The sequence below is a fragment of the Gigantopelta aegis genome, chromosome 4, assembly GCF_016097555.1.
Source record: "Gigantopelta aegis isolate Gae_Host chromosome 4, Gae_host_genome, whole genome shotgun sequence".
Lineage (NCBI taxonomy): Eukaryota > Metazoa > Mollusca > Gastropoda > Neomphalida > Peltospiridae > Gigantopelta > Gigantopelta aegis.
In genome coordinates this window covers 14177420-14195522 of record NC_054702.1, presented here as the reverse complement: position 1 = coordinate 14195522, position 18103 = coordinate 14177420, and the positions used below count along the sequence as shown (strand labels likewise).

The window sequence follows — 18103 nt, the reverse complement described above, 5'->3', positions numbered from 1 at the left end:
CCCAATTTGTCAGTAAGAATGTTGCGTCATGACGTTTCTGCATCATGAAAATCTGAAACTTGAAAAGTCCAAATAATGGATGGGTATAGTCGCTTCAAGCTGCCACACAGAAAGCTGGTAGGCATTCGCAAGGTGTACCGCCAATGTCTGGAACTTGCATTTGATAGCAATAAGAAGCATGAGTACCAGTACGTACACATCGGCTATGAGACATGCACCTGTATTCCTCGACGAAACACAGATAATATGCAGTGCAAGCCTTGGGTCAGCCTCTTTGTGGAATTAAGAAAAGTCGGATACGTCTGTATTTGCACACGGATATCTATACTGGTATGTTTTGTGTTATAGGTTTACCTGGAGAGCAGCCAGAGAGGAAACAACGCAGAGGCAAACCCAGACCTGTAAAATAAATATCAGTGTCATGGGAAAAATAAAATAAATCTGGGGAAATTCCAGACGAGGCAAGCGCCTCGTCTGCCTCATGCTGGCTACACCATTGTTTACTGTTGATGTGTACAAGACCAGACAACAAGTAGTCACGAAGGAGTTCTGTCTGGTTTTCGGTTGTTTGTTAGTATCATTGTAAAACAGTAATCCCATTCTCACAGCTTTAGTAAGATTCCGTAACATGATCACTGTATTTGTGGCATCTGTTTCTGAAGTAATTACAGATGGTTGTTGGGACTCAGAAGTGATATTTTTCGTGATTCGCACATTTCTGCATTCGCTTTACACAAAGCTCACTAACTCGTTGCCTTTGTGCATTTTTCGAAATACTGAGTGTAGCCAAATAAAGCTTTATGTACAATAGCACAAGACAGACTGCCCGTCTTCTTGGATAATTTGTTGATGGGTACTTCCATGATCTGATCCAGTGGTATTTTAATGTGTTTTTCACCATGCAGGGATCCATTTAAACATTTCTTTCAGAAGACGCTAATAAACAGCAATGATTCTGAGATTTTGAATATTTCTCATCTCTTCATAGATATAACGCATGCTTTTGTCAATGTTTTGGCGATTAAAAAACCCCCAGCATAGTAGGAACTGGAAAACTGTTTCCTGTACGTTGGAAGTGGACCATATTTAGAAAATCCACATTTCAGTGATGAGTGCATCCATTTGGCCATTCCTGCAGGGTGTTGCGGTGTCAACTGTAGAGCTTGATTGTTTACTACTTTATCAAGTGTATCTGATATCCAGACGTGAAACGGCATTTTATATAGAAACATCTTACTTTCAATATTGCTGAACTATCCTAGTCTGGTAACAAGGCGACAGAACAGGTTTGTATATTATCAGGATGAGGGTTGTTGCCTGTGCAGTCTATAAAATATATCTAAGTTTGCATATTATCAGGATGAGGGTTGTCGCCTGTGCAGTCTATGTAATCTATCTAAAGTTGATCTTAGGAGTGCTTTAAACAACTGCTTGTGGTAGCTTATACCCTGTTTCACATCCCCCCTTCAGTTACCATATCAAATTTGCAAGAAAAAGGTAAATGTAAAACTTTTTTTTAAAAGGGATATTCCTGAGTTTGCTTCATTGTAAGATGTTTCTGACAATAAAATATTTCTACGATTAAACTTACATATTAAATATAGTTTCTTGTTCAGAATATCAGTATCTGTATATTCAATGTGTTTCTTGTCGTGTTGTTAATATTTGTAAGATGCCCAAACTGGATTTCGTCTTTAAATAATTTCGTACGTACGAAAAAATTATATTTTAGGAAATAAAATAAATTTAACCTAGTAAACATATTAAAACGATCAGAAACACGTTTTATATACAGCCACTAATATTTTATGCAGAAAAATATGTTTGATATGTAATTACAATCGTTAAAAAGTCTCTGTTAGTCGATAACATCTCAACAATTGCAGCAAACTCAGGAATGTCCCTTTAATAATAATAATAATAATAATAATAATAATTCATTGATCAAATAGTCGATCAGTTTTGTCAAAGAAAACAAAAAGCACAAAAAGAATTCATTATTATAATTTATAAAACTACTAGATCGATAAACTTCCACATAAATTATGTTCATTATCCACTATTTTTCGAAAAACATTATCCACATAAAGACATAATTTTACAAGTTTAGTCTATGTATTGTGTTTCTTTGTGAACTTGTTTTACCAAGGCTGTATATTAAATGCCACATCTGATATTTCTTTATTATTGACGGCCATTTTCGTTTGTTTTATCTGACTATCGACCTGCTACAAAGCTGTGGCAATAAACATTAAAGGAATTTGAAATATATTTGGTGAACCGATTAGAACATTTCACCATTTTGAATATTGAGCATAATGGTGGCCATCTTGGATTAAAAAAATTATTTGATTGCATTGGCCATCCTTGAATTGATATAAATTGATGCACACAGTATTCAAATCAACCAACATTTACATACTAGTATATAAGTAAGTTTTCATGTTGACCCCCTAGCAAAACGTTAGGGGTCTGAGGGGGCATATTGGACACACTTTATCAAAATTCGTTTAGCACCATCGGATTCCCCCGAGACTGACTCCTGGGCAAGTGAAAAACACTGAATTTCACAAAGGGGCATCATATTTAACAGTGACCTACACGTTTCCAGTAGCTTGTTGGCAAGGTTGTCCACCTAGGTTGTGATCCTAGATATATGTAGATATGATTTTAGGTTGTAAACCTTTTACAGAACGTCGGGTCCATTTTTCAGGAAAAAAAGAAGAGTTTTGCATCCTGGGTATTAGGGCTGGTATGCAGGTGTGTATGCATGGATAAAACATGGGTAACTGTGTGATTTCGTTTAAGATTAGTGGATGGATGTATGAATGGACTGTATTGTGTGTATATATATATATATATATATATATATATATATATATATGTATGTGTATGTGTATGTGTGTGTGTGTGTGTGTGTGTGTGTGTGTGTGTGTGTGTGTGTGCAACTGGATGAATGGATGGACTGTATATAAGTAAATGAATGGATGGATGGATGAATTAATGGATATTATGCTTTAGGAATAAATATAATTTTCTAACATGGCCGAAAAAGTATTTTTCTATTTAAGAAAATTCTGTAGATCTTTTCAGCTGGTTTGCATACGTTTAGCATCCATCATGACAAAAGGTGACAACAACAGTAGAGAATGTTAATTTTGATGATTAATGGTTGCGAAACTGTTAAATGAACCTGATGGAACAGTTGCGACACAGATGTTCCATTCATAGTAAATCAGAAAACCAAAAAAAAACCCCAATAACGTTCTCGTTATTATCGCATTGTTTGGGTAGTGCTATTGTAGTTGTGCATATTAATGAGATTAATATCATGTGAGGCGAGTGAGTCATTGTTAGGGATCACGTGTATTACTAAATGTTTTCATAATACATATCCACGTATGAAAATCATCGCCCATGCTCATAGCAAAGTCTCCAGATTTTCCCATCACGCTGTTTGTCAGGGCGAGTTCTATCAGAGCCTTGGCTTAAGTCTAGACTGAAGTTTTAGGTCTCACGCCACAATTAACGTTCTTTAAGATTATTAATAATATAAATGTGTTAATAATTTAATTATTTTCAAAATATTGCAAGATTACTAAAGAAAAACGAGCACCATTATTTAGATAGTAACGGTGGGTGTCACGTCAACAATAACTTTGTTTAAGGCAGGTGAAAATGAAACAATACTAGGACCGCACTTCTATAAATGCAATTTAATGCATACCAATAGACCATAGACCAATACTCAAACATTCACATATCGGTACCATTTTAAGAGAAAAAGATTCATTATATTTTTTTGAAAATCATCACATTGGGCACACATTTCAATATGATGGACATTTATCAAATGGTATTTTATACGTGTTTTTTTTTTATATTATTCTTTAAAAAGAAAAGAAAAAAAAAGGTATGTACAGCTAGATGTTTTTTAAAATGGATGGTATGACCACTGCAAGCGTTGATTTGTTTATACCACTTATTGAAATATTTGGCAACGGTTGCTATGACAATGACCATTTTTAGCAGGTAAATGAAGTTAAGCCAAACGTCCCGCAGCAACAAGTCGATGAAGAAGGAAGCACGAAAATAAGTTAAAATGAAATGAAATAATTTTGGTGAATATACACATGCTGTGTTATATTTATTAAAGTCCTGACACAGAAACAAAACTAAAGAAAATGTCTCCAACTGTCGACCTGCCTAGAACCTTTTTCAAGTCTGCTGAAATCGTTAGCAATTTCATTATGTGTGTTTAGGGTGACTATTTTAAAAAAATTGCTTACTCGTATAGACACGTTCTATACAGTACAGTAATACAGAGAAACATAGTGTGCAGCACTCCCTTGTTCATCTGATACAAACACAGACACGTTCTATACAGTACAGTAATATAGAGAAACATAGTGTGCAGCACTCCCTTGTTCATCTGATACAAACACAGACACGTTCTATACAGTACAGTAATACAGAGAAACATAGTGTACAGCACTCCCTTGTTCATCTAATAAAAACACAGACACGTTCTATACAGTACAGTAATATAGATGGACATAACTGGCTGCCTGACCGACTGACTGACTGGATAACTGACTGACAAACTAACTGACTAACTGTCTGACTGACTGACCAACTGTCAGACCAACTGACTGGCTAACTGTCTGACCAACTAACTAACTAACTGACCAACTGATTGTCCAACTGTCTCACTGACTGGATAACTGTCTAATTGCCGGACTGACCAACTGTCTGACCAACTGACTGGCCAACTGTCTGACCAATTGTCTGACCAACTGACTGGCCAACGGACTGGCCAACTGTTTTACCAACTATCTGACCAACTAACTGACCAACTGCCTGACTAACTGACCAACTATCTGACCAACTGACTGGCCAACTGTCTGACCAATTGTCTGACCAACTGACTGGCCAACGGACTGGCCAACTGACTGGCCAACTGTTTTACCAACTATCTGATAAACTGTTTGACCAACTGACTGACCAACTGCCTGACTAACTGACCAACTATCTGACCAACTGACTGGCCAACTGTTTGACCAATTGTCTGACCAACTGACTGGCCAACGCACTGGCCAACTGTTTTACCAACTATCTGACCAACTGACTGACGAACTATCTGACCAACTGACTGGTCAACTGTCTGACCAATTGTCTGACCAACTGACTGGTCAACTGTGTGACCAATTGCCTGACCAACTGACTGACGAACTGTCTAGACTGACAGACTGGCAGACTGACTGGCCAACTGTCTAACCAACATACTGGCCAACTGACTGACTGACTGACTATGTGACCAACTTACTGACCAACTTACTGGCCAACTGTGTGACCAACTGACTGGCTAACTGTCTGACTGACTGGCAAACTGTCTGGATAACTGACCAACTGACTGGCCAATTGTTTGACCAACTGACTGGCCAATTGTCTGGCCAACTGACTGGATAACTGTCTCACCAACTGACTGGCCAACTATCTGACCTGACTAACTGACTGGCTAACTGTCTGGATAAGTGTCTGACCAACTGACTGGCTAACTGTCTGGATAACTGTCTGACCAACTGACTGGCTAACTGTCTGGATAACTGTCTGACCAACTGACTGGCTGTCTGGATAACTGACTGACCAACTGACTGGCTAACTGTCTGGATAACTGTCTGACCAACTGACTGGCTAACTGTCTGGATAACTGTCTGACCAACTGACTGACCAACTGTCTGGATAACTGTCTGACCAACTGACTGGCTAACTGTCTGGATAACTGTCTGTCCAACTGACTAGCTAACTGTCTGGATAACTGTCTGACCTGACCAACTGACTGGCCAACTATCTGACCAACTTACTGAACAACTGACTGACTATGTGACCAACGTACTGACCAACTGACTGACTGACCAACTGACTGGCCAACTGTGTGACCAACTGACTGGCTAACTGTCTGACTGACTGGCCAACTGTCTGGATAACTGACCAACTGACTGGCCAATTATCTGACCAACTGACTGGCCAATTCTTTAACCAACTGACTGGCCAATTGTCTAGCCAACTGACTGGCTGTCTGGCCAACTGACTGGATACCTGTCTGGATAACTGTCTGACCAACTGACTGGCCAACTATTTGACCTGACTAACTGACTGGATAACTGTCTGGATAACTGTCTGACCAACTGACTGGCCAACTGACTGGCCAACTATCTGACCAACTGACTGACCAACTGACTAGACTGACCGACTGACTGACTATCTGACCAAATGACTGGCCAACTGTCTGATGAACTGACTGGCTGACTGACTGACTGTGTGACCAACTGACTGACGGACTGTGTGGCCATCTGACTAGCCAACTGTCTGACCAACTTACTGGCCAACTAACTAACTGACTGATTGTGTGACCAACTGACTGACCAGCTGACTGACTGACCAACTGACTGGCCAACTGTGTGACCAACTGACTGGCCAACTGTCTGACCAACTTACTGGCCAACTGACTGACTGACTGTGTGACCAACTGTCTGACTGTCTGTGTGACCAACTGACTGACTGACTGTGTGACTAACTGGCTGACTGTCTGATTTAACTGACTGACTGACTGTCTGACTAACTGACAGGCTGTCTGACTAGCATCAATGTACATTATGTATGATTATAATGCAAAACATTATTATATAATTTCTTCTGCAATTCCACTGGTGCACTGTTAAGCAGAGAATAAGCTATTAATAGCTCATCCATGTCATGACAACTGCATACAGTAAACAGTTATGCAGTTATTAATAGTTTCTAAACCATAACAGTTAAATACATTTTGCCCTGTTCTTAACTGGTGTACAAGCTATTAAATATAGAATATCTGGTTACTACATTTTGATATGGTTATTTGGCGAGGTTTAGATAATGGTATAACAGGTGAGCTTCAGTGAAAATAAACACAGCTGGAGGAAGATCTAAGTCACCGGCTGCCAATGACTATGTGATCAACTGACTGATCAAGTGACTGACCAAGTGACTGGCCAACGGACTGACAGTGAAAACAGTCTTTGCTGGAAGCTACTTGTTTTTTGTTTTTCAATATTTTCAAAATGCTATTAGACTTAGGATGTGTTATTGTTATATGTACTTGTTTTTTCGGTGCCTGAAAAAAATAGAAAAAAGAAAGAATTATTATATTGCATACAAGGTAATTTCTTAAGAAGGACACAAATTTGGTCAGACCAACTGACTGGCTGTTTGACCAACTGGCTAGTCCACCATTACTGAAGAAAATATTCGACTGTTTTAGTAATCAGCAAGCCGTACCTTGGAAAGCTAGTGATAACAGAATATAGCAAACTTGGGTTCAAGCATGCTGTCCTGGGCAAGTAACTTGGGTAACTGGGCTGTATGTAACTGGTTAGTGGAAAAAATGAAACCCGCTCAAGTGTAGTTATTCACAAACAGGACAGTACATACCAAAGATTTTACTATATCAGTTATGGAGCTCTCTTAGTTCCACAGAAGGAAGAAACGATTTATTTAATGAAGCACTTAGCACATTTGTATTTACGGTTATATGGCATCGAACATACATGAATGGTCAAAGACCACAAGATAACGAGAAAGGAAACCCATTGCTGCTACTCTATGGGCTACTCTTCGAGAATAGCAGCAAGGAATCTTTCATATGCATGATCCCACAAACATTACAGTACATACCAAAGCCTTTGTTACACCAGTTAGCTGGAACAAGAAATAGCCTAATGGGCCCACCCGACAGGAATCGAACCTAGACTGATTGCACATCAGACAAGTGCTTTACAATTCAAAAACGTCTCACCCCCAACCCCCAGTGTTCCAAGGAGACTACATGTTATGTTATTAGACAAGATGTTACTAAAGTCTTGAGACCAGACTCAAAGCCAGTTTTCTCTATCTATCATGAATACTAACACAGATTTTACCCAGCTCTTCACAATATAACACTAAGCAGGTAGCTGTTTAACAGAGGCAGTTATTTATGCATTGTATACAAACATTACTTTTTATGGAATTAATATTATGTTATTGTAATAGTATGGCATGTTACAAACCCATGCAACACATGAAATATAACATAGGTGTCATAAGATGCCAGTAACGTGGTGGAGGCCAGTTATTATATGTGAGGTCATATATAAAACAATTTTGAATGTTTAGTATCAACTCTAGTCATATTGAAACAGTGTTATGAGCTACATTCTTCTGAAACGATGATTGCCTTTCAAACTGGGGGGGGGGGGGGGTGGCAAAACATACTCTGGTCCCTCCAACTTCAGAGTTGTGGGGTGACTACCTCCATCCCCAACTCTAAAGAAAATGCAGTGTTTTAAAACAGAACTGACCCCTCCAGTTCCGATGCCTATATTCATGTATGTGTACGTGTCAACCTGCATACCATTGCATGTACATGTACAAGTTGGGAATCACAATCTCTCTAGCACTGCACTTTCAAAAATAATCTACTGTATAGTTACCTTTTCTACGTGGATGTCATGCAACAATTTTAGTTTTCCATCTTGATATCCTGCAAAATAAAATAAATATATGGTCTTATTCCACACTGGATACAAACAAAAAGACGTACTCTAAATTTTAAATGTTACTGTGTGTGACCCCCATCCCCCCCCCCCCCCTCACTACGAAAAAACAACAACATAAAATCATAAAAACATTTGAAAGCTTGGTTACTGTATATTGTTGTATATTGGTCGGCCCTGTGGAAAGGCTGACCCCTTGTTCTGCCCCTCAGTATTTGGTACTCAAAAGTTGGTATGATGTATAAGCTGAAGCGAACTGTTATGATGCCAGTCTCTCATTCACGGGAATTCGTTTCAGTGAAACGATCAAAGTACAAATAATACATTTTAATAAAGATTTCAAGATATCTGAAAAAGAATAAATATTTTTAAAGTGATCCCCTAATGTACGATAACGTTGTGTTGTTGTTTTAAAACTTTATCAAATGAATCGATCGCAATACATGATACCTCTAGATGATAAATGTAGTTTCTTTTTCATAAAAGCAGTGTCAATATTACTTCCGTTGTTTTTATAACTCGATTATCTATGAAATTAAATATGTTTTGGTGATCACGTGTTGCGAAATGACTGTGCCCCCCCCCCCCCCCCCCCCCCAGTTTTTCAGGGCATGCTACGGCCCTGGATAGTTAGCAGCGTTAAAAATGACGCCTATAGCAAGAGGTCATGGCACACCACCCACTTTTCCATGTTACACTGTTCAGAAGGCTTGAAATGTATTTTAAATCCTAAAATTCAAACTTTTCTCGGGAAGCATGCCCGGGCCCACGAATACATGTATTTTGATCCACAGACATTCTCCACACCCCCACACCCATTTTCAAATAAACTCCGCGGCCCCTGTGTATGTCTTAAAAAGCACACACACACACACACACACACACACACACAGACACGCACACACGCACGCACGCACACGCACGCACATACGCACACGCACACACACACACGCACACACACACACGCCAGTTCGTCTGTTATAATTATATACATGACTCAAAGACTGTGTGGGTGCCCTCCCCACGTATGGGTGCCCCTCAATATAAAAGAATGGCCAAGCTCGTGCTACTGTTCTGGACAGGCGTGCGCTACAACAGCTTGCTCTGAATGTGCACGTAAAACCCTATGACCTGACCTGACCTCGTGCTAAAATTCACCACAATATATATTATCTACATGCTAATTATCAAGCTAGCAAGATATTACGTTCTCCACTAAAAAAACAACAACCCAAAAACGATAAATGCATTGTATTCACCTGCTAAACATTTCATTTTTTTCCGGGGAACTTCAAAATTCGAGGAAGTGTTACATAGCACTCTCTCCTTGCAGGCCTATCCCACCTTTAATGTCAGATGAATTAGTATTCCCAACATGTTTCCCCGTATAGGCTAATCGAAGGCTAATCGAAGCAAGTAGTCCAAGGCGGACCCAATAAACTGCAAACACCCACACATCTGCTACGTCCGATTCGGACTACGAAGCAAGGTGAAATGTACCCGCTAAAATTAAATTATAAAACTTCTTTGCTACCATGGTGACGTCATGAAGGCGTGGTAATGGGGACGTGGTAATGGGGACGTGGTACAAGCTAGTTACCTCATCCATCACTCGAGATTGTGTAGTTAGACCACGGTTATTGCGGCCGTTGAGTGACGGGTGTAATAGATCTACGCCCTCAAGCATTGCACCCGTCATTCAACGGCCGCAATAACCGTGGTCTAACTAGTGAAATCTCTGGGAAAAGGATGATGTAACTATAACATGTTTCCTTGAACAGTTAGTCGACTATATCATCGAGTACGTACATGTGCACAGTATTCGTCGTTGTTTTGTTGTGTTGTTTTTCTGCCAGTTTTTCCTTTTTCCTTTTCAACATTACATATTACCTTCACACTGGTATTAATCAGTACTGAGTGGATATATAATTTTTGTTCTCCTTTCTTTTCTTTTTTTTAAAGCGTCTTACCTTGCTTGCATTTTGTTTAGGTCTGCACCGCTTTGCCTTGTAAATCTCGTTCTCACGATTCGACCATACAACTTGTGCTTAACAATAGTTAAAAAGCAGTGACAGATTCGGGGGGGGGGGGTCGACACCCTCACCCCCTCCCAAACCTCACCCCGCCTGTTGTTGTGCTGAGGAGACTGGATAGGTTCAATTTGAATTCACATTTTATCGGGGAATCCTCTGGAAGATTCAGCCATTTGACCCCTCAAATACATGTATGTCCTTCCCCAGGCCATCGCACCCCCACTACTTTAAACTACTCAGAAGGATGTTGACAAAGTTGTAATTTTACTGAAATGTTTAATCTCCGTTTTTTCTGTACATCTGTCTTTGTGTGAGTTGTAAGTGTGTTTCTGGACAGTAACGACTTTTGTGTATGACGTAAATACTCGGAGACTGTTTTGTTGTCGTCGTGGAGATGTTACAAAAGACCCCGGTTCTGTGTCTATAGACCGGCTTTCACAAAACACCACCTGCGTCGGTTAGTCTTATTCAAGAAGTCACGTGTTGATCAGTTCCCACAGGAAATCAACGTGCCTGTTAAAGTTAAAGTTTGTTTTGTTTAACAACACCACTAGAGCACATTGATTTATCAATCATCGGCTATTGGTTGTCAATCATTTGATAATTCAGACATACAGTTTTAGAAAGAAAACATACTATATTTTCACATTAGTAGCAAGCGAGAGAGAGAGAGAGAGAGAGAGAGAGAGAGAGAGAGAGAGGGGGGGGGAGAGGGAGAGAGGGGGGTGGGCGGGTAACCGCATATCGAATTGTTCACATATATCTCTATAGCAACCAGTCAGTTTTCATCTACTTGCCAATCACTGGTTATACTTTTATCAGCTGGACTGTTTATAGTAAGGGACTGGACGTAGCCCAGTGGTAAAGCCTTCACCTGATGCGTTGTCGGTCTGGTATCGATCCAGTCGGTAGGCCCATTGCGCTATTTATCGTCACCACCACTGGTGTATCAAAACCGTGGTATGACCATCCCACAGATAAGATAGTACATACCACGGCCTTTGATATACCAGTCATGGAGCACTGGTTGGAACGAAAATTAGCCCAATGAGCCCACCGATGAGTCCCAAACCGACCACACTTTACCATCTCTGTTGTGGGGGGAAGGCATTGGGGGAGGTTGTGTAAAATAAAATAAAAATACTGTTTATTGATATTGATGTTTTAAGTATGTAACCTCCCTCAAATGGCCGCAATATGGTACAGAGGCCCAAATTGGGAGAATTGTAATTGGGGTTTGCATAAATCATGAAGAGGTCCTAATTGGGTATATCGTATGTCGAAATCATTCCTTCAGTTTACTGAATATGCCGCTTATTTGAATATATTTTTGTTGCACGAGGCACATCCAAATAAGCGGATTTCACTGTATTTTAGAGCTTCTAGAAAATGTCCTGGGGGTGGGTATTGCCCCCAGACCTCCTAGTGTCTTGCGCCTCCCATGCTCATTGGTTCATTGTTTAAATCCTAGTTACAGCCCTGAACAGCTATATAAGGTTGCAAATGAATCACTACATATTTTTACATGCATTACAACTAATATTGCGCTAAGAGTAAAATGATGGAAATACATGGTGAAAAGGTTAGGCCAGCTCATTTGCACGAAATGCTATACCTGGATAGTATTCAAATATGTAAAGGCAAATAGATGACCATAAAACAGTTCATTGGTCATTTTTCTTTTGTGTCACATTTTTGTGTCCGGGTCTTGAATCCACCGAACTGTGTGTGTGTGTGTGTGTGTGTGTGTGTGTGTACACACATATTTTGTTATCTATCAATTAGCCAATACTAAACGAAATTTAAAGCCATAGCTCGACCCCTCCCCCCGTCATGAGCATAACTCTTTGGGGTGCTTGAACAATTCTCTGATGGATGCATGCCAAAAATTACCCACGCCTAGGCTGGCATTCGTATTCAACTTTTCAATAATCATGTCGGATAAATATATTACTTGTAAAAGTGTAGTGCGACCACTGGTGGCGAACTGGTACCTTTGTTTGAGCGAACTGGTTATGCAAGTGGGGGCGAACTGACATCCTATTTGGGGGCGAACTGGTATGGGGCGAACAGACCTGGGGGCGAACTGGCCTGGGGGCGAAACGTCATGGATCCTATAAAAAGGGATGCCCTGTCGTTTATTTTCAATAACTGAATCAGTCCACCAGTCAACCAACAACACCAAAGAATCTTATACGTTTCACCACCACTCCAGACGGCGGCTCGCGGGCTTATCATCTACCATTTTCATATCATTCATATCATCCCAAATACTGGCCCACTTGTGTTACATGGATAACCTGGGGGGGGGGGGGGGGGGGGGGGGGGGGGGGGACGCCGTGGTAGGGTGCATATTTGGGTGCGGTAGGGCGTTGGCGGTTTTGGCCGATAGGGAAGCCTGGTAGGAGGCCTCCCCCCCCCGGAAACCCCCCCCGTGGAAATCCGGACTTACCATAGTGGGCCTCCCGCCTGTTTGATCGCCTGATTGCCGGTGGCGCGGTGCTCCCCGCTTTACGAATCCTTTATCCTCCAGGGCCTAATTAATAAAATAAAAAAATATATATATATATAAATATTATTAGTAATTAATTAATTATATTATATAATTATTTAGATTTGCCCGATCGAAATTTTAAGTAAGTGCACCTACTAATTATATATTAAAATAATAGAAAGATATAAGGCTTTTATTTACGGTGCTATTATAAATATGCGAGTGATAATATACAAATATGATAGATCCCTAATTATAATTGATATAACTATTTAAGTTTGTAAGTGGTCATACCACAACATTTAAAAATTACCCCATGCATTTTTACAACTACCCCTCCCCCCCCACCCCCCTCCCGCCCCGGAATCGACAACTGGCGATGTCAGAGGCTGAATCCGGGGTGGGCGTGCCTGAACCCTCGTGGATAGGGGCACGTAAATATAGTTACCCATACCATAATCTTGTGCGAGATTTAACATTTTCAAACTCCGCCTATGAAGATGGATGTTTTTAGAAGTTGTGCCGTGTGTCTCTGTCTGCTGGGATGTGCCATGGCCGTTAGTAAGTGTCATGCGTTTTCTTTAATTTGTTTATTTGATTCTTTGTTTGTTTGTTTGGGGGGTTTTGGCTAACCTGAGTTTTTGTGATGTGCTTTAATACATATTTCTTTTCTTCTTTTTTTGGGGGGGGGGGGGGGTTGGCGTTTGGTTGGGTGTTTTTTTTTGGGGGGGGGGGTTCTTTTTTTTCTGAGTGGGGGAAGCTCCCAGGGTTTTTTGGCGGAACATAATACAATCTTTCAAGAACATAGATTCTTTATGGGAATAAAATATAATAAAAGTATTATGTGGTTCTTACCTTAAAAATAACAATAATATCTCGTGCCAACTTAATTTGTCCAGGAGAACAAAATTGTAGTGTATGAAAACATGAATGCAGGTTACAATCTGAGAGAGAGTTTCTCGTATGGTCCGTTTGATTCCAAAGGAAACCCAAGAATTGGCATATAACTTCGTAATGAATAAAGTTAAAATTCATATAAAACAATATTATCAACTTTTAAACGCATACCAACTGTTTTGCTCTCTTTTGTTAACATTACAGCGTACGACATGGAGATAAACCTGTCAACAGGGGTGGTGACCGGTTCCGACTCCTCCATCTCGTGGTTCACGACTCTAGTGGGTTCCAGTAACATCCCCTGCAGTAAACGTGGAGTGCTGAAGCTGACGTTTAACTCTGCTGGACTCGCCAAGAGAAAAGTGCGAATCGACATGACGTTCTCCAACCCCAAGGGATACTCCTTCAACATCGGAGACTCCAGAACTAATAATGCTTGGGGTAAGCTCTCAGTCAAACATTTTAAGCAAAAACTGTGTATGCGTCATATGAATTTTTGCTGTCGTTGTTAAGATATTTGCGATTAGCATACCATTTTAATGACTACAAACTTAAGGACAAACAGAGACACATACTGCACATAAAGACACTGATCTTTTCAAGAAGAAAAGGATAGTCTCAGAAAAAGACATGTTTTTGCTCCAGTAACTCGGTAACATTTCTTTCCGATCACTATAGTTTCGAATCCACAATTTATACTTTTTGATTTCAACATTTCCATAAACGCAAAGACAGATTTAATTAATATTCTAATGCACTGATAAACTTCACCACTGATTAGCATTTTAATAAAATAAGTAGTATGATATCAATCTAAAGAATAGTAAAAAAGATTTATACGATCACACTCACTTTATCCCTTAGCAGTTACTGTGATATAGGTATTGGCGGTTGATTTGCCGCCCCTTTACTCAAAACATTAAATATTCAAAAATAAATTTAATTCTTCATTATCACGTATGACGTGGGTTTTTTTACATCTTCAGAAAAATAAACAAATAAAAGCCCAGGCAACCTTCTTCAACATGTGGGCCATTTGCGCCAGTCCCGTTGTTTGCATGTTTTCGTTTGAGTGAACCTAGCTTCATGCATGACATATACTGACACACAATGAAAACGCAAAAACAACTTTTCATTGCAAATAACGACAAACTATTAATAAATTTATGGATAATGTAATATGACATTAATGACTGGTATTCATGAGATACATTCACATGGAAACATGGCCAGTTATCATCAGTAATCGAGTTGCATTCGTAATCGAAAAGTTCAACAACAATCCCCCCCCCCCCCCCCCCCATATCAAGGTCAGTATCTGGTGTGTCTACCATTGGCCCGTGAGCATGCGTGAAGACGACGGGGGAAAGGATTGGCACAAACATCTCAAATAAGCCACAGGAATGTTCCTCCACTCTTCCTGCAACGCCTGTGCAAGCTCAGCGACGTTACGCGGTGGTGGCTGGCGGTGACGTACACGACGTCCTAACTCATCCCACATGTGTTCAATTGGGTTCAAATCCGGTGAAACGGCGGGCCAGTTCATAACGATGATACCGGCCATGGACAATGATGAGATCACTCTTGAAATCACAGTTGATTGCCCCCCATACCATCAGACAACCGCCGCCAAACCGATCACGTTCCCTCACACATCCGTCAGCGTACCGTACATGGAGTCTCCTGTACATACGTGCTCTTCCATTGGCAAAGGAGACAGAGAAACGGGACTCATCTGAGAAAACAATGCTCCGGTAAAAGGCTGGTGGATGATTACCATTCTGGAGAGCAAACTGTAGTCTCGCAGCACGATGTCGCGGTGTCATGATGTTACCGTTGTATGGGCGTCTGCATCTGAGTCCAGCCGTTCGAGTCGACGGATGACCGTCATCGGATGGATAGGCCTTCCCTGACGTCCTATCGTGTTGCTTGCTGTCATCGTCGCAGTTCTGAACCGGTCACGGAGGTGGTGTCGTCGAATCTGCCGATCTTGGCATGGGGTCGTAACGGGACGTTGACCAGGTCGAGGTCGATCACGGACACTCCCGGCTTGTTGATGACGTTCATCAAGTCGTCCAATAGTTGATGGATGGACTCTGAGGTCCTAGCAACTTGGCTTTGCGAAGTCCCCCCTTGAGCCATGTTCAACGCTGCTCCCTTTGTTCTCCGAATCGTGGCATTCTTAATGTGACGAGGAATATGACACCGTTACGTGACTTTTATGTGTCCACATACTGGCATTTCACGTGCATTGCATGCAACATGATTGAGCATGTAGTGAACGCATTTCACACCATTTTGTGTGTTTCTGCTATTGTATGTGTAACGAGAACAAAACCAGGATTAAAACCCAGACAAAAGTACCAATCAATGGCTTCCTCTCATAAATTGTTATTTTAAGTCCAATAAATATTTTTTTCATTAATCACAACAAAATATTGAAAAAAAACCTGTTTTGTGTTTTCATTGTTTGTCAGTATATATTCATATGGCAACATAATACAGTTTACTGCTAAGGTGTACCCGGGGTACTGAAGGGCAAAACTATATTTCTATATATATATATATATAAACTATATGCGTTTAAATTTATTTTAAACTTTTATCCTTTTTTTAGGATATGTAAGAAATAGAATAACTACATTCGTGTCACTTAGATACAAATTATCTTACAACTCGTTGTTTAAAAACGTATTTCATTCACCTTCGCTCGTTTGATACATTTTAAAACAACTCGTTCTAAAATAAATGGTATCTAACGGCCAGTCACGCATTATTCACTATGTAATATGTAATGTTAGTGGTTACTATTCGCTGTAGGCGGTGACTCGAGAACCCAGAGCCGAGACGCCGAGATCCATTCCTACAACAAGGGCATGCACGTGTACAGCAACGACTACAACTCGCCGAAAGCCCACAAGTACGTGACATCGACGTACAAGACCAGCCTGCAGTTCATCATCACCGACGGCATCGTCACCTGGAACAACGGCGAAGGCTACTTCAACTCCATCATCAAAAACGACCTGTTCGCGCTGAAAGGCCAGTCTGACACCGAGGGCAGCGTCAACTACGACATCTATCTGGCGATGAATCGAGTTATTTACGGTGGACGCAGGGGCAGTGGCTTGTGTAGTGTTGGAATCAAGTGGCTCGAGGGATTTTCCTAATTTAAATAAGCTGGTGAAATAAGAATAACAGCCTCTTACAATTAACAGTTCTGTAGAATGCTTATATTGTATGTGTATCGCTATACAGACAAACCTGCGTGTTAAATAAAACCCAAAAGAAAACAATTATAACTGGCGTTATAAGCTATAGACAACTTGGCTTGGAGAGTATATTATTGTAGTATTAATTATGTGTGTCATTTTCTCTTTTCCGATTATTTTGCAATAAAAATTGTTTTGATGACTTTTGATTGTTGCGTTAATAATGTTATATAATTAAAATATTTTTAAAAGTTTAAGTATTAATGAGTAGTGGAAATGCAGTTGAATTATGTTAAAATGTAGTTGCAGTATACTAGTATATAAATATTGTTTAAACTGCAGTTAACGTATGATGTTGAAAATGCAGTTGTAGTTAGTGGTCGAATTCAAGGCCGCAGAGTGTATTTGAAATTGGGGACCATTGTCAGTTGGTGGCTCGGGGGATTGAAAATTAGAGGTTTGAACCTGTTATGGAGTTTGAAAATCGGATTTCAGATGTTCAAACATGGCATTTCCAGCCTTCTGGGCGCACAATAACGGGCGAAAGTGGCGCTTTTTGTATATCCACTTCTTGGATCCACTTAAGCTGTCTGGGAATCCGTAGACCTTTCTGGCACGCTGTTTCTGTGTGTCTGTAGGTCCGTAGGAACGATATCTGGAGTAAGGAGCATAATATCTCGTATGGGGGTGGGGTGCACCAGATACTTATATTTTATTTTTTTAAATTTTAATAAAAGGCATATTTTTGTCCTCGAGTGGGAGGCACCCCCCCCCCCCCCCCCCCCCCACACACACACACCGGTCGCCCCCGGTAGCAAGGGATCTTTTATGTGCTCCACCCCACAAATATGATAGTACATACCACGGCCTTTAATATGCTATACGTGGTGCACT

At 40.5% G+C, this 18103-nt stretch overlaps 1 protein-coding gene across 1 annotated transcript; it reads left to right on the top strand.

Annotated features, from left to right (window-relative positions):
• The first annotated feature begins 13555 nt into the window (after positions 1-13555).
• LOC121372175 lies at positions 13556-17413 on the top strand. The gene is made up of 3 exons (XM_041498458.1): positions 13556-13661; positions 14202-14438; positions 16818-17413. The coding sequence occupies exons 1-3, from the start codon at positions 13595-13597 to the stop codon at positions 17165-17167; spliced, it is 654 nt and encodes a 217-aa protein (XP_041354392.1). The 5' UTR covers positions 13556-13594; the 3' UTR covers positions 17168-17413.
• The last annotated feature ends 690 nt before the right edge of the window (positions 17414-18103 follow it).

Bases quoted from the DNA above. Each gene is read 5' to 3' on its own strand.
- LOC121372175 (XM_041498458.1), top strand. From the start codon at position 13,595: ATGAAGATGGATGTTTTTAGAAGTTGTGCCGTGTGTCTCTGTCTGCTG. The intron at 13,662-14,201 runs GTAAGTGTCATG...TTAACATTACAG, and splicing joins GGGATGTGCCATGGCCGTTA to CGTACGACATGGAGATAAAC. The intron at 14,439-16,817 runs GTAAGCTCTCAG...TATTCGCTGTAG, and splicing joins CAGAACTAATAATGCTTGGG to GCGGTGACTCGAGAACCCAG.